The 17,902-nt window shown below is 44.7% G+C and overlaps 1 protein-coding gene across 3 annotated transcripts in view; it reads left to right on the top strand.

The window, feature by feature from the left end:
• Positions 1–17,902, top strand: part of LOC122658483 (rho GTPase-activating protein REN1-like) — a 79,718-nt gene that overhangs the window by 22,081 nt on the left and 39,735 nt on the right. For all 3 annotated transcript variants that reach the window (XM_043853462.1, XM_043853461.1, XM_043853460.1), the window contains exon 8: positions 16,922–17,041. In XM_043853462.1, the coding sequence (XP_043709397.1) occupies positions 16,922–17,041 (120 nt within the window). The remainder of the gene's footprint in view (positions 1–16,921; positions 17,042–17,902) is intronic.

Raw genomic sequence — 17,902 nt, 5'->3', positions numbered from 1 at the left:
CTCATTTTAACCTCACCTAACCCTTCTCTTAACCATGGTAACCTCTCTAACCCCCGTCCCATGTGTCCCAAAGTCTATGATCCTAACCCGGCCCCATGTGCTCCTTTTTCCCGCACCTTTCCTAAACCTGGTCCTATCTAGCCAACCCCGTCCCACTCTAACCCACTCCTGGCCCATCCCTTGCATCCACGACCTCCTCTGTTCCAGCTTTCTCCTAACTCCTTTGTTATGACCCGTTTTTTAACCCCTCCCCTGAACCGTCCTCCCTCTAACCTTCTATCTTTGGACCAACCTACCCAGAATCCGCCCCCTTCACCTGGTTTCTTTGTCCAGTTTGGTTCCCCTCCCCCTAACTGCCCTTTTCTCAATGAGGCCCACTTTGGTGAGATCCCCCTCCCCCCCTCGAGGCTCTACCGAGCCTCCCCTCCTCTTTGAATAGACCTCTTGCGGTCTCCCCCTTGTGGCTAACCCCTTGGCTTGTCTCCAACTTATTACCTACTCTCGCAAGAGATATAGAAGCCTTCCCCCTCGGGTGTCGCCGCACAACCCCATTTAGTTCTCCATGTGTGTTGGATTAATTTGGAACGTCAAGCGTCTCAATTCTTTGGCCAAACATGCTGAGATTCGATCTCTCATCAAATCCAATAATGCTTCTTTCTGTGCTCTTCTTGAAACTAGAGTTCTCCAATACAATGCCCCCCCGCATTGTCTCCTCTATTGCCCCCTCTTGGTCCTTCATTTCCAACTATGACCACTCCCTTAATGGTCGTATTTGGATCCTTTGAGACCCCGCAAAAATTCATATCTCCTCCTCCTTCTCTTCTCAAGTTCTTCACTTGCATCTAGCCATCTATCCCTCCTTAACCCCTCGTTCTCTCTCTTCCTTTCGGTTGTATATGCCCTCAATAGAGCTGCTGATCATCTCCCTTTATGGGATGACCTTTCTCTTCTCCATTCTAGGGTTGGCCCCCTTACCTAAGGTGTAGGAGGCTACTTTAATGTTGTTCATTTTGGCTCTAAAAAAATTGGTGGTCATTCCCTTGATCTCCCCTCTGTCAATGCCTTCAATGACTGTATTGAAGATCTCGGAATCAATGGTCTGAGATGGTCGGGGATCTCCCCTTACCTGGCATGATAGGAGAGTGGGCTCTGATCGGATTGCTTGCAAAATTGATCGTTTCCTGATCAATGATGCTTGGCTATCCCTATTCTCCAATTCTCATGCCTCCTTCCTCCCTGGTATGTCTGATCATAGCCCTTGTCACCTTCTCATCAATCCCTAATCCTTTGGCCCAAAGCCTTTCAAATTCTTTGACATGCGGACTTTCCATTCCCTTTACCTTCCCACTGTCTGAGAGGCTTGGTCCATGCCTATCCAATGTTTCTCTCTCCCTCTCCTTGCTTTTGTAAAAAAGCTTCGTAATTCCAAAGCTACTCTCAAAGTTTGGAATTCCACCACCTTTGGTAATATTTCCTCCCAGCTTTCCTCTTGCGGTTCCAACCTCTCCCGTGTCCAATATCCCAGTCCAGTTGGACATGCTCAACCCTTTGCTTGTTGAGGAAGAGAAAAGGCTCTCCACTGAGTTATCCTCTCTCCTCCAAAGAAGAGAGTTTTCTTTGCCAAAAATCCCACATTAAATGACTTGAGCTTGGAGACTCTAATACAGCTTACTTCCATCGTTCTTTGAAAGCCAGCTCCAACTCTAGTTCTTCTGATGGCACCCCAATCGCTGCATCCCTTGCATTAAAAATGAAGCCATCTCCTACTTCTCCTCTCTCTTCTGCACTCCCCTATCTCCCCCTCCCCTATCTCCCCCTCCCCCATCCCCCCTAACCTCACTAATAAATTCGTCCCCTCCTCCTTTTTGGATCTCCTCCAATCCATTCCCTCAGATAATGAAATCCTTAAAGTAGATCCCTCGCATAAATCCAATCAGGCTCCAAGTCCCGATGGGTTCAGTATGGGATTCTTCTCGGCTAGTTGGGACATCATCAAAGATGATCTCATTGAAGCCATCTGCAGCTTCTTCTTTAATCCCTACTAGCTCCCGCGCATTAACCAAACATTCCTTTGCCTCATCCCCAGAATAGAGGGATCCTCTTCCCTGTCAGAATTTAGGCCTATCGCTCTTTGCAACGGTCTCTACAAATTCATTGCCAAAATTCTTGCTAATCGACTTCAGTTATTGATTCCTTCTTTAGTCAGCCCGAACCTATCGGCCTTCATCTCTGGTAGAAGCATTGTTGATAATATTCTCCTTTGTGCGAAGATTGTCCGAGGTTTTGACTGCAAATCACATTCCCCTGCTGCCCTCTTGAAGATTGACATCCGTAAAGCTTTTGACTCCCTAAGATAGGATATCATTTGTGATGTCTTGACCTAGATGTTCTTTCCCTTTGTCTTTGTCCGCTGGATTCATTCCTGCATATCTTCCGATCATTAACAATGGCTCCCCTGTCGGGTTTTTCCCTTCGAAAATTTGTATCCGTCAAGGTTGCCCCCTCTCCCTTTCCTCTTCTTCCTTGCTCTAGGGGTCCTCTCTAGGAGCATCCATGCTAAAATTGACCAACATCTCATCTCCCCCATCCCCAAGTGCAAAAGCCTCAATCTCACCCACCTTGCCTTTGTAAATGATCTTATGATCTTCTCCAAAGCTTCCCCCTCCTCTATCACATCTTCCCTTCAGCTCTTTGAATCTCTCTCGGGTTTACGCATTAAACTCTTAAAATCGCAAATCTTTTTCTCCGGGGTCTCTGAGCATGACAAAGCCACCCTTCTTTGTTTGACTGGGTTTTCCCTCAGGTCCTTTCCCGTGAAATACCTTGGCCTCCCCCTTATTCCTGCCAAGCTGACTAGTCCTCACTGCACCCCTACGTTAGATCTTATCCATAAGAGGCTCTAGCTTTAGAAGGGAGACTTCCTTTTCTATGCGGGTAGGATTGTTCTGACCAAATCTATTCTCTTATCCTCTTACATCTACTAGTGCGGTATCTATGGGCTTCCAAAATCCATAATCAAAGCTATGGAATCTCTCTTATGTGCTTTCCTTTGGAAAGGCCAAGAGTCCTCCAATTCCTCCGTTCGATTAGCTGGGCAGCAATCTGCAGTCCCAAATCTGAAGGAGGCATTGGCATCCGTCGAATCCATGATTATAACAGTGTAGGCCTTCTCAAGCTAATCTGGAAATCTCCTCTAAACAGGACTCAATTTGGGTTAATTGGGTATACTCCTACCTCCTCAAAAATGATTCCATCTGGACTATTCCCCAGCCTGCAGACCCCTCCTAGGTCTGGTGCAAAATCCTTCTCTTCCGTCCCTTAGCCCTTAGTGCCACATCCTCTGTGATTGTTGATGGTACCTCCACCTCCCTCTGGCTTGATCTTTGGCATCCCGCTGGAGTCCTTTACAACATCTTAGGTGCCCGAGGGGTCTACTCTACTGGCATCCCCAAATCTGCCCCTCTCATCAATAATCTCCGATGGCTCCTAGTCCCCCCCTTTCCCTTTCCCCCCCGGTCTCACTTAGGTCTGGGCCTCTCTTACCCCCTCCCCCCTCCCCATCCCTCTCATTCGGACAAAGGCTACATTCCTAGACACTCTTTCAATGTCTGGAGAACCCTTAACCTTTGCCTCCCCTAATCTTTCCTCATTCTTCACCACTTCTCTGTCTCCCCCTCCTGCATCCTTTATTGGAACGGTATTGAGGACGTCGATCACCTTTTTCTAGCCCCCTAGCCTCCTCTTGATGCAGATTCATCACCGAAATGGGGGTTGGATTATATGTATGTTGGGTCTTTGATCCCATGGGTTTTCTATGTAATAGGCCACTTTTATGGGCATAAAATATGGGTAATTAGGTTGCATACGGGATTAGCTGTTTAATTCCTTAGTTTTGATTTTTATGTAATTAGTGGTCATGTGATCACTTAAGTGATCATGTGACTTGTTTAAGTGGTCATGTGACAACTTAAGTGGTCATGTGATGTAAGTTGGGCTGGATTAGGATTCTATAAGTCCAGCCAGGTTTTGAGTCTATTTCTTTTAGTATTTTAGTTTCCTAGTCAGTTTAAGTTACCTAATAGGTTAAGGATTGGGTTAGGCCTTTCCTTTTTAGACTAGAAGTCTATTTTTAAGTCTTTTATATAAGGTTGTAAGAGGGCAAAACGTTGAACACGAATTTGATTAATGAAAAGCTTTTGTTTGCTGCCATTGTTGTTGCCCTGCTCTGTTGAGTGTTGCTCATTGTGAGTGTGCATCCTTGTGGATCTCAAGGTAGAAAGGGACTGGTGGAATCCGGTTGACTCCTTACGCCGTGATGGCTGGGAGGATCTTCTTCAATTCGAAGGTGGTTCTATCCTTCACATCTGTTCAAGCTGCTGCCAGTGGAATCTCCATTAAGTTTGACACCCAATTTCTTCTTCTAACCCTCTAATCCTTTCCCCCAATCGATCCCCTTTATTTTTGGTTTGAATCCCATAAACCCTAACTCCATTAAACCCTAGATCTTGCTGCCCAGCCATATTTAACTATTATAATTACTTCAAATTCAAACCACAGCCTCTCCTTAACACCCCCTACACTCGACCCAAGCTGCTGCCCCTATTTGTCCATCAAAACCCTAATCCCCTCATCCTTCATTAATTTCCCCAAAACCCATAGTCGATCCTGTCTTACTTCCTAGTTTTACAGAATTTTCAAAACACTTAAAACTCTATAATACCTACATTATTAGAGTCCTATAAACCTGCCTAGCCATACCCCCTAAGCCCCCCTTCCATAATCCTAACCTAAGCCCTAGATTTGACCTAAAACTGCAATTCTGTCCTATTGAAACTGCGGAACCAACAGCCCCTTAATTCCTTGTTATTGGTCCTGGTTTAATTGGCTTCTAGTAGGGCTTTACCCTATCTAGAACTACATTACCTCTATTTGGAAAAAAGCCTTGCACTACATTTAGCCCCGTTGTAGACATCCCCTTCCCTTCGCCCGGGAGTGGCTTTGGCTTGATATGTCCTTTTCTGGTAGCTCTATTTGTGATACTGTTGGCAAGCTTGTGTTCGGGGCTGTTATCTCTCATATCTGGATGGAGCGGAATCTTTGTAGATGGGCTTCCAACTCCCGGTACATTGACCTAATTTGGAAAGCCATCTTCTTCGATATCAACTCTAGACTTCATATGCTTCCCCATGGCTCTCTTATAGACTCCCCAAGGAACAGGCACATTGTTGTTACCTGGGGCTTAGATTCTTCTCTCTTGCGTTCTCCTAGCCAGGTCCTTTAGGCCTGTGGCTTGTGGTTTGTATAGTTCCCCTTCCCCCTCTCTTTCTCCTTGTGTATCCCCCCTTTTTTCCTCCCCTCCCTTCGGTGTTTTTGCTAATGAATTTTTTATTCAAAAAAAAAAAAAAAAAAATGTTTGGGTCCCACATTCACTGTCTTACATATTTGTACGATTTTAAAATTAATTTCTTCCATCGGTAAAGGTCTCTTTAATTGCTTTATGATTTAGAACGTTCACTTTGTATTTCCTTGATCCAAAGTTAGACTCTGACCTTTATATTGTAACGATGGCGTAGTTTGAGTGAAAGAGGGAAACTAATCAGGGTCGACTCTCCCTAAGTAAGGTCTGGAAAATAGCCATCCATTTAATTGGAGACAAGCTTCTCTGAAGCTCATGGTTATTTCCAGGGATTAGATGCCTAATCCTGGTGGTGGGACTCCATCAAGATCTTCTTATTTCTTGTTAAATAAGGGAGCTGAGGCTTCTCTTCTCAGGGGCAAACGATGCCACCTCACCGGAGGGGAGGACGGTGGAGGCCTGTTGCGCAGCAGACGGTGGACACTAATTTAGCCTTGATCGAAGGTGGAGGTCATCTCGCTAACCCTGTTGCTGGGGGGTTAGGCTCGAATGGCCGTGTCGAGGTTTTGGCCCGCGAGGAGGAGGTTCCTGCAGAAGATGTGGGTGGTGCACTCCATCCAGTGGAGGAGGGGGAGATTCCTTGTGTTGAAGCCGAAGAGGCCATGGACGGTGAAAGCAGGCTGGAGGAGCTGGCCATGGCGGTGGTGGACTCGAGGGCTGCTGGCACCACGTTAGACCCCGGCAGCAGCTTGACTAGTGTGTGATCGCAGTCTGTTTGTGATTGGCCTCAACCTTTTTTTGATAACAGAGCTATGCCCCTTGGGTCGAAGGATGATGGTTTCGTCTCGAGTATGGCTGGTCCTCTGTTGGATCGTCAGGCTATGCTGGAAAGCTTTAGGGCTTTCAATGTCACACTAGAAGGGAGGATTCGCAACACATTAGTGAGGCTGGAGCCAGGGAGCAGTGCCTCAGTGCCTGTTGGATGTCGTGTAAGGAGCCGAGTGCTCCCAAAACCTGCTTTCCTCAATGCGGCATAGGTGTATAAAAGGAAGAAAATTAAAAAGGCAAGGCATGGGAGACAGACCAGGGAGGGAGCCCAACGGCATGTTACGAGATCGATGCGATCGACAGTCGCCCCCCGTAATAATTCCTAATGAGCTGTGTTTTTTGAAATGCCCGGGGAATTGGAAATAAGCCTACGATCAGGCGGTTGAAAACTTTAGTGAGCTTGCATAAATTTGACATTGTAGTTGTAGCTGAACCTAAAGCTCAGGTGGCGAAAGCCGAAAGCACGCATGGTGCTGTGAAGAATTAGGCTGGATTCGATGCATATATTGGACAGGTTTTGGGTCTTTTGGAGGGTTTCCATGAAGGTCAGAGTGGTGGATGAACATGATCAGTTTATCACTCTAGAATGTGAAGATGCCAGCAGGGGGTTCTTTCTTGTACTTTTGTCCATGGCCGGTGTTCAACCATGGAGCGAACGGAGTTGTGGGAGAGGCTTGAGCTCTTCTCTCGAACCGTCACTCTGCCATGGGCGGTGGGTGGAGACTTTAATGCAATGGTGTCCCCTTTGGAAAAGACGGGTGGTAGTCTGGCTTGCTCTCTTTCTTTGGAGGAGTTTGGGAATTTTGTGAGTAGGGCTGGCCTAGTTGATGCGGGTTATGTTGGTAACATGTTTACTTGGTCTAATAACCAGGTTGGTGCTGGCAGGGTGCTGGCCAGGCTGGATCGGTTCCTGGTAAGTACAGCTTGGATTAATGCTTTTCCCAGGTGCACTTCCTCCCATTTCAACAGGACTTGCTCAGACCATGCGCCCAGTGGCCTATCTTTCTTGGCTGCTGGCCATCATACCTACTCAAGCTTCAAATTTCAGCAGATGTGGCTTCGGCATCCAGGCTTTCAGGACTTTGTTAAGGACCAGTGGGTTTTGCCGGTTTCTGGCTTGCCTCTCTTTATTTTGTTTATGAAGCTCAAGTTGCTTTGCAGTGCGCTACGAAAATGGAACAAGGAGGTCTTTGGCAATATCCATCAGAAAGTTAGGGATGCGGAGGACTCTGTGAGTAGGGCAGAAATTGTTTTTGATCAGCAGGCCACCGATGTCTCCAAGGATGCTCTTGTGACCGCCAGGGAAGCCTTGCAGGAGATGTTGTTGCAAGAGGAAATTTTCTGGAAGCAAAAATCCAGAGTGACCTGGCTAAAGGAGGGGGATCGAAACACGAAGTTTTTCCATTCTATGGTTAACATTAGAAGGAGGCAGGCCAATATCCAGAGAATTAAAGGGGGGGATGGAGCATGGATTACGGACCCTGAGGGGGTTCAGGCGGAGGTAGTGCGGCATTTCTCGGACATATTTACCTCTCAGGGCTGTTTGGTGGACGGGGGTCTGCTCTCTCTGATTCCAAAGGTTGTTTCTGATGCTGATAATGTTGCTCTTCTTGTGACGCCCTCAATGGACAAGGTTAAGGGGGCTGTCTTCTCCTTGTCTTGCAATAGTGCGCCGGGCCCTGATGGCTTCTCGGGATATTTCTTCACGCCTTGCTAGGAAGTGGTGGGTAAGGATGTTTGGGGCTTCAGAGGATTTTTTTGTTGGAGGTGAGCTGGCCAACTTGGTGCTTATTCCCGAAAAGGAGAACCCTGAGCTAATGTTTGATCTTCGACCCATTAGCTTGTGCAACTTTGCTTATAAGATTATAGCCAAGATTTTTGCATCCAGCCCTTCCTTCTATTGTAGCGGAGGAGCAAGAGGCTTTTGTGCAGGGCAGAAGCATACATGACAATATCTCCATACTCCAAGAGGTAGCCCAAGACCTTAATAGAAAGACTGGGGGGGGGCAGTATGATACTTAAGCTTGACATGGCTAAGGCCTATGACCGGCTGGAATGGATTTTCCTTAGGCAGGTCCTCTCTAGCTTTGGGTTTAGCGATGACTGGATCAACTTAATTAAGAAGATGGTGGTAAACTGTTGGTTCTCTATAGTTCTGGGGGGCAGACAGTCGGGCTTTTTCAAGTCAACTAGAGGGGTGAGGCAAGGGGATCCCCTATCCCCGGCTCTTTTTATCCTAGCAGAGGAGGTACTCAGCAGGGGCATTAAAAATCTGTTTGCAGAAGGGCATGCCTCCTATTTCAAGCTGCCGAGAGGGTGCCCTGGGGTTTCTCATTGCCTATTCGCAGATGATACTATTATTTTCTCTAGGGTGCTGAAGGGCTCTCTTAAGCAGATTATGGGGTTTCTCAGCAGAAATGAAGGTTTCTCGGGTCAGCTTGTCAATAGGCAGAAGAGCTGTTTTGTTTTGAGCGGCAGGGCGTCGCCATTTAGAGCCTACATGGTAGGGGTGATCACTGGGTTCTCGCGGAAGTCTTTGCCTATCACCTACTTGGGGGCCCCTCTGCATTCGGGAAGACTGAAGATCTGTTTGTTTGATGGTTTGGTTGAAAAGATAAGAAACAAAGTAGCAGGCTCGCAGGGAAGGTTACGGTCTGCAGGCGGCAAGGTCACCCTCTTAGAACATGTGCTCTCTTCGACCCCCATCCATGTTCTTGCTACGTTGGTTCTGCCTAACGCGGTCATTTAGAGAATTTATGGGGTCTTTGCTGATTTTCTTTGGGGCAGTTTAGAGTGGGGAAAGCGGAAGCATTGGGTTGGTTGGCAGAAGGTCTGCAGGCTGCTCGAGGAAGGTGGATTGGGGATTAGGCAGTTGGAGGATATAGGTCTCTCCCTCGGGCTTAAGGGTCTGTGGAGGGCTCTTGCGGAACGGTCCTTGTGGAGTGATTTTTTTAAGGCAAAGTTCTTTACGAATCAGCATGTGGCATTATCGGGGTCGTTTGGGGCTGGTTCGAAATCTTGGCGGAATACGTTGGCTTACAAGGATCTCCTGTTGAACAACTCCAGATGGTTATTGGGCGCTGGTAACATATACTTTTGGCTGGATAACTGGACTGGGGCTGGACTGCTGATAGACACTGTGGACAATGGGCTTCTGGTTGACGTGGGGCTGCGTGTAAAGGATGCTATTTGTGAGGATGGTTCCTAAAGGTACGGCTTGTTGGACAGCATTGATTCAGCTGCCATTAGAGATTGTATTTTGTCAGGTTCCTTTTTCCTGTCTGAATGCGAGGATTTGTTGGTTTGGACCCCCTCTAGTAACGGCTTGTTCTCTACAAAGGCTGTTTGGAATGAAGTGTGGGGTGTGGCCTCGACGGTTTCCTATGCGAAGTGGATTTGGAATCAAACACTTCTGGTGAAAGTGGCTTTCTTTTCATAGCAGCTCTTGAATGGGAAGATTCCCACTGATGACTCTTTGATGTCGTTGGGCATTCCCCTGGCTTCAAAGTGGTACTGTTGTGGTAAGCCTTGGAGGGAGACGACGGATCATTGCCTGGTTGATGGTGGTACAGCCACCAAAGTCTGGGGCTACTTTTCCCGTGTTTTTGACATTGCCCCTCTCTCTACCCAGGATGCTAGAAGCCGGGTTTTACTTTGGCAAGGGATGGCGGGCTGCCACTATCTCAGTGCATATATCACAGGGATTCTGCCATCTCTGATCATTTGGGAACTTTGGAAGGTAAGAAACAACAGAAGGCACGGGGAAAGGAGGCGGACAGCTAGCTCCATAATAGAGTGCATCAAGACTTGGGTGTGGGAGCTGCCCTTCCCTTCCAAGGTTGGTATTCATGGTTCAACTAGGGATGGCTTATTATTGCAATATTTTGGTTTATCGGCTCCTTCCCCTAGGAGGAAATGCCCTACCACAGTGTACTGGTGCCCCCCTTTTGTCTCGGTTAAGTTGAATGTGGATGGTGCGTGTCGTGGCAATCCTGGCCTAGGCGGCGGGGGAGGGATCATCAGGGATCGGAATGGGGAAGTTCTGGCTGCCTTCTCTAATTTTTATGGCCCTTGCACTAACTCGTTGGCAAAGTTGAGGGCCTTGAGGGATGGGTTGAAGTTATGCCAGGTGATGGGCTTAATGGATGTGGTGGTAAATTCAGATTCAGAGACAACTGTTAAGGTTGTTAATCTGAAGAGGTGTAGCTTGTGGAGAGGTTGGTACTGTTTCAAGGAGATTCTGGATTTAGTTGCATCCACGTGGGCTCACGTGTCCTTTGCTTTCCGGGAGAGCAACAGGGCAGTAGACTGGCTGGCCAACCTCTCTTGTGATACTGAGACATCTGCCAGGTTTCAGCCTGGTAGCATGCCGTTGGGAAGCCTTTAGGGCATCCTTCGTGAGGACAAGGCAGGCTTGCCTGTTCTTAGAAGCTAGTGGTTGTGTTTCTTGCTCATGTAAGGGGTGGTAAGGCTGTCTTGAGTGGGTGTGTCCTCTTGGCGTCGTGGGTTGGAGTAAGGTGGAATGTCCCCCCTGTATTCTTTATTATTTTTTGAGGATTCTAATAAAATCTTAGGGGCCAGCCCGGGTCCCGGGTAATATTCCGCATAAAAAAAAAAAAAAAAGGGGAGTTGAGGCTTCTGTAGCTGTTCCTTTAAATTGTCTTTAATTTTCTAGTTGTTTGTATTCTAGCTTACCTTTCCTCTAGTTTTACATCTCAAAATTTAAATATTATAATTTGTGGAGATTTGAGAATAATGGCTTGTGACTTCATGATCACAGCCCCTCTTTATTCATAATAGATGAGAGAACATTCTAGAATAGGTACAAGGACAGAAATACCTCTAGGACAAAAATACCCTTGAACCTATTTTACAACACTCCCCCTCAAGTTGGTGCATAAATATCAAACATGCCCAACATGCTAACCTTAGATACAAAACTTTTACTATTAATACTGTTAGTGAAGATATTAGCCAGCTGATCACCAGACTGAACAAATGGAATGCATATTGCTCCTTGCTCCAACTTCTCCTTGATGAAATGACGATTAATCTCAATATGCTTAGTACGATCGTGCTGGACTAGGTTGTGAGCAATACTTATTGCTGATTTACTGTCACCGTGTAGACACATAGGCAGCTCAACAGACACACACAAATCATGAAGGAGTCCTTGCAGCCAAAGGAGCTCACAAATTCCGTGGGCTATAGCCCCAAACTCCGCTTTTGCACTGGATCGAGCAACTACTACTTGCTTCTTGCTTCACCAAGTCACTAAATTCCCACCAATAAAGGTACAATGTTATGAGGTAGACCTCCTGTCATCTGGACATCCTACCCATCTGCATCAGTGTAGTCTTCAAATCATAGGTGAACCTGAGGAGAAAAGAGGACACCTTTCCTAAGAGCAGACTTTTAATATCTAAGGATCCTATATGCTGCCTCTAGATGAGTAGAATGAGGATCATGCATATACGGGCTCACAACACTAACTGCGGATGCTATATCAGGCAATGTGTGGGATAAGTATATCAAACGTCCAACCAGTCTTTGATAGCTGCCTCTATCCATGGGATCTGCATCTTTACCTTTTAGGTGAGTGTTTGGCTCCAAAGGGGTATCTGCAGGCTTACGTCCCAACATTCTTGTTTCTGATAACAAGTCAAGGGTATACTTCCGTTGTGAGAGGAAAATACCTTGAGCTGAATGTGCTACCTCGATCCCAAGAAAATATCTGAGTTTTTCTAGATCCTTGATCTCAAATTTTGTCCCCAAATAGGTCTGCAATTTACCTATTTCATCAACATCACTTCCAGTGATTACAATGTCATCCACATAAACGATCAATATTGTGATATGCAGACCTCTCTTCTTGATAAACAAAGTGTGATCTGCATTACTTTGTTTGTAGCCAATTGACACCATGGCTCTATGGAAACATCCAAACCAAGCTCTTGGGGACAATTTTAGTCCATATAAAGCCTTCTTGAGGCGACATACCTTGCCCTGAGTTTCTCTAGCAGCAAAACCAGGAGGAATGTCTTAGTATACCTACTCATTAAGCTCCCTATGAAGAAAGGCATTCTTCACATCCAGTTGTTGAAGATGCCAGCCTTGGTTAGCTGCACAAGAGATGATGACTTTGACAGTATTCATCTTCGCTCCTGGAGCAAAGGTTTTTTGATAGTCGATCCCCTGTGTTTGAGTAAATCCTCTAGCAACCAGTCTTGCCTTATATCTTTCCACTGTTCCATCTGCCTTATGTTTGACTGTGAAGACTCACTTGCAGCTAACCGATTTCTTTCTTGGAGTGAAACTCACCAAGTCCTAATTGTCATTTTTTCCCAGTGCCCTCATTTCTTCATTCATTGCTTCTTTCCATTGGAATTAGCCATTGCTTCTTGTCAAGTGTTAGGGATGGAAACAGAAGACAAAGAGGAAACAAAAGTATGGAAAGATGAGGAAAGAGAGTCATAAGAAACAACATTAGAAATGGGTTGCTGAGTACAAGTTCTATGGGGTTTACAAATGGCAATTAGTAAATCCAGATAAGGATCCAAAGGAGACTTACCTGGAGAAGGATGTGAAGAACTTGGATCAGGGAGCAACAACTGGGTAGGCGCAGTGGTGGTGGTATTATCAACTTGCTTTTTATGCCACGTTCCTTGAGTAAATACTTTAAGATTTCCCAGACTCCCCCTGGACTTGAGATTGCTCCTGTTCTTGCCCTGTTATACCATCCTCGAGTTCAACCAATGTGTCTTCTATAGTACGTACATCCAGAGAAGTAATCAAAGGCACCTCTTTATTGATAGACTCCCCCTGAAGAGGGGCATGAGATGGAAATATGCCTCGGTCTCCCGAAAAACATCCATGGTGACAATCAATTTTCTTGAGGGAGGATGATAGCACTTGTATCCTTTTTAGGTAGTAAAATAACCTAGAAAAATGCAACGTGACCCTTTGGGATCAAATTTACCATGAACATGGTGTTGCGAGCAAAAACCACACACCCAAATACTTCGGGAGGCACCACAAAAGTCGATGAGCGTAATAACACCTTAATAGGGCAGCAAGATGCCAACACTCTAGAGGGCAGCCGATTGATAAGGTATGCTGAATAGTACAACATTGCCCCAAAACCGTGGTGGAAGAGTCATGACAAACATGAGTGATCTAGCCACTTCCAAGAGATGTCGATTCTTTCTTTCTGCGATGCCATTCTGAGCCGGAGTATCTACACAACTTGTTTGGTGTATAATACCATGAGTGGACAGATATGCTTGAAAAGAACCATCAATATACTCTTTCCTATTGTCAGACCGGAGTATCTTAACCTTGGCCATCAAATTGGGTTTGGACCATTTTTTGGAACAATTGAAAACAAGAAAAGACATCACTCTTATGGTGCATAAGATACACCCAAGTGATACGACCAAACAATCAATAAAAGTTATAAACCATCGATAACTAGAATTAGAGACACAACGGGCAGGGTCCCATACATCAGAATGGATTAAACTGAAAGGAACCAAACTTTGATTATCAGAAATAGGATATATAGCTTGTGTTTGCTTTGCAAAAGTGTAAGCATCACAAACAAAGTTGTTGGGGCTACAATTTTTCACTTAACTGGGAAATAAAACAGATAAAATGCCTAGAGAGTGGCCCAAACTACAATGCCACCGATGTAATTCAGCCAATGCAGATGTAGACGAATCAAGAAGAGTAGCTTGGGACACCAATGCTGATGGGGAATTATCCAGCAATTAAAGACAACCAACCACCTCACCATTGCCAATCGTATGACCCGTTACCAAGTCCTAAAAAAGACAATGATCAGGGAAAAAAGTTACTATGCAATTAAGTCCCGAGTGAGACTACTAATAGAAAGTAAATTAGTAGAAAATTTGGGGATATGCAAACAGAAGAAAGAGACAAGGATGGAATGTATTTGATGATGCCCTTCCCAGAAACAGAAGAGAGGGAACCATCAACCACTCGAACTTTGGTATAACACTATTACATGACAAAGGAGAGTATTGGGAAAATTGAGTGGAAGAACTGGTCATATGGCCAGTAGCCACTAAGTCAATTATCTAGGGAATGGTTATGACCGATGAACTATGGCCACAAAAAAAAGTACCTGGATGGTCAAATAAAGAAGAAGAAGAAGGCAGTTCAGAGTGCCTTGGCAGGGAGGAAGCTAAAGCAGTAGATGGAGTTAAAGAAGATGAGTCCAACCGAGTCATCAGACAACGAAGGGTATGGAGTTCCTCCTGAGAAAGAGATTGATTAGTAGCAGTGTCCTTAGATGAAGTGTGATGTGCTTTGGCAGAAGAGGGACGACTCTGCCCATGACCCCAAGTATCAGTAGGGAGCCCATGTAATTTCCAACACTTATCCGATGTATGGCGTTCCTTGCCACAATAGTTACACTTCATTGGAGGCCTATCTAGAGTAGGACGATCACCATTGCCACGAGAGAGCCCACCACGGGATGGATTCTGAGAACTAGTGGAGAGGGCTGATCGTTCCTGAGAAACTGGGTGGACCATGGCATTGCGACGACTAACCTCTAATTGCACCATGGCATATGCCTGCTCAAGTGTGGGAAAGGGGTCCTTATTCAGGACATGAGCCTGAATCTGATCAAACTCAATGTTGAGCCCTGCAAGAAAATCGAAGACACGAAGACACGAAGACTATCTTCCCATTTTTCAAAGGCTGTAGCATCAACATCACAGATAGCGGTAAATGATCCATAAAAATCCAACTGTTGCCACATGCTACGCAGAGTGGAATAATACTGGGAAAGAGATAACTCCCCTTGTTTTGTAGCATGGATTTTTTGGCGAAGTTCATAACACTAGGCAGCATTACCACCTGAGAATACATGTCTTTGGCTGTTTTCCAAATCTTAGCAGCAGTGTAGAGAAGTAGGTAGTCCCCGACGATAGTAGGATCCATGGAGTTGATGAGATAGGACATCACAAGATAATTAGATGTCATCCATTTGTCTTGGGCAGAACCAGCAGTGGTAGGCATAACAGTATCTCTTGTAAGATAGCTTGAAAAGACCACGAGAACCAACAGCAAGGTAGCAAGATCGCGACCACATCAAATAATTGCCCCCATTTAATTTAATGGAGCTAGCAGGAAATGGAAGAAGATCTCTTCGAATGGCTCCTTCCGGTCCAATAGATGCGGAGGAGATCTCAGAAACACCCATGGTTGCTGGTCAGAGAAGACTCACAAATACATCAACAAGCCATGGATCTGAAATAGAACATCCAATTGTCCTTGGAATTGAAGAAAAATTCAGACCATTGAGTGGTCAAAAAATCCCTTGGTGGGAGAAAAACTCAGCACCATGGGTGAACCAAGAAGGAGGCTAGGGCGGTGGAGCCGCTAGAGGTGGTGGGAGGCGGAAGTTTGTGTAGGTGGCAGCATAGTTGTCACGGCGTCTTGGCGACCCAAGGTGGTGGTGAGGGTCCAAATGCCAGGCGACACCAACTAGACGAACAAGGTGTCCAAGACGCCCGCCTAGGCGACCTAGGCGCCCAAGTCGACCAAGGCGCTTGGACGTCTAGGCGACGCCTTGACAACTATGGGTGGTGGTGGCGGTGCCTAAAACCGAGAAGAGAAAGAGAGAGAGAGACGATGGAGAGAGACTAGGGTTTCAAGATTAGAGCCATTAGGATTCGGATCTTGAAGTGATCCTCGCTCTGATACCATGTGGAGATTTGAAAATAATGTCTTGTGACTTTATGATCACAGCCCCTCTTTATTTATAATAGATGAGAGAATATTCTAGAATAGGTACCAGGACAGAAATACCCCTAGGACAAAAATACCCATGAACCCACTTTACAACATAATTCAATTTTCCGTTTGAAAACCTTAAATTACTGTTCTTGATCACTCATTCAATTAACTTCTAATTTTGTTTGTCCCAAAATTTTGGAATCCTGTCTTTAATTTGCTCTGCCCTTATCCCCATACCCTAGATATTGAATCAGCCCAACTTAGTTATTTTGTCTTCAATTGCTTTCTTTTAAAAGCCTGCTATACTTTAAATGATTTCTAACAGGGCCTTAGAATTTAGAGTGCTCAAACCCAAGTTTGTTTTGCATCAAATTTATTCTTCTGTCATGAGTTCACATAAGCTGGAAGCTTTCTTGTGTTTTTCCTATCAAATTTTTTATGGATGACAAATTTGTTTCATGTGTGGGGTGTGACCCCTTGTTGTTATTGTTGTTGTTGTTTTGTTTTGCCTATCTATTGCAATGTATAATACAAATAGAAGCTTTGCTATTTTTAAATGTTGATGGTTTACACTTAATAGTTCACCGTATGGTTGGACTGACAAAAGCTCATTTCTGCTTTGCAAGTGTTAGGTTAGTGGATTCCCTTTTCTGTACCGAATGAACTTTGGCAACCAAAAATTTCGTGATGTTTGAGCTAGATTTTTTATTCTATTCTGATAATGATACACTTTATCTCTTGTTATAAAAAATAAAAAATAAAAAAAAATTTAAGCTGTCAAGCCTTTGCTTGAATCTCTAGTAAAACTTCAATAATCCTGATGGTAATGTGAAATCTATTCCAGCATCCAAATTTGAAATGTAGATCTTTTATAACTCATATCATTTTAAAGTGTTATTAACCTGATTAGCTTGCTTACTTGCTTCTTCACAGCATTGAAGAATTAAATTGTCTTTAAAACTGTTACAGGTAGAGATAGACGGGCGTTGAATTCCTTGGTTACTGGTAGGCCAATTTTACTTGCTCTGGAAGATATTGATGGAACTCCATCTTTCTTGGAGAAAGCCCTTAGGTTTCTAGAGCAGTATGGTAAGGTCGTATTTCTTATGATATTTCATATTTTTCTATGTCATGCCTGTCAGAACCTCCCTTGATCATTCTTTGCTAGATATAGTTTTTTGACGAGCTGTACTTTTGGTTGATTTCTTCTGAAGTCATTCTTAAATGAAGTGGTAATTTGACGCTTATAAGTTATAAGTTGAAGGTTATTGTATGACAAACATGGGAAAGTAGAGGTAAACAATATTATTATCAAGGAACACAACAAACCATGATATTAAGTGTGTTATAATTTCAGGAGCAATAGAAGGGGGTGGGGGACTTTACTTCCTATTGTTTTTGAAAATTGTAAATTCTGTATTTTGATGCAAGGATGTATGGTGAGAATCAAGCTCACTGGAAACAACATCTGGTTACTGCATTGAGCCATTGATCATTTCAATTCAGCAGATCATTTTGTCCTGGGTAGTTACAGAAGGTTTCATAAAATTTTGTTAAAATATCTTGATTTGAGATGGCAATAGTACCTTAAAGATTATTCAGCAGGCCTTTCCTTAAGGAATATATTCAATGGGGCTTGGAACTGGTGTATTTTTCCACATAAGGTGATTAGCAATCAGCTTCTCCACTCCCCCACCCCTACACTTAAAAAGGAAAAGTAAAAATTTCCCCAGGTGTGCTTCTGGTGTAGGATTCATTATTGAAGGTTTTTGTTTTCTTCTTATTCAGATTCAGATATGAGATTTTCCCCTTCTAGCTGAACATCTTTTATGCTTGATCATGAGCCTCAACATCTGTCATCCATGGGCTGCATCTTTCAGCCCTGTCATCCATTGACAAGTCCCTAAGTTTTTCTTGTCCTTACCTTATGAAAATGAAAGTAGATTATAA

Source organism: Telopea speciosissima, chromosome 4 (assembly GCF_018873765.1).
Source record: "Telopea speciosissima isolate NSW1024214 ecotype Mountain lineage chromosome 4, Tspe_v1, whole genome shotgun sequence".
Taxonomy (NCBI): domain Eukaryota; kingdom Viridiplantae; phylum Streptophyta; class Magnoliopsida; order Proteales; family Proteaceae; genus Telopea; species Telopea speciosissima.
This window is presented reverse-complemented; position numbering and strand designations above follow the sequence as displayed.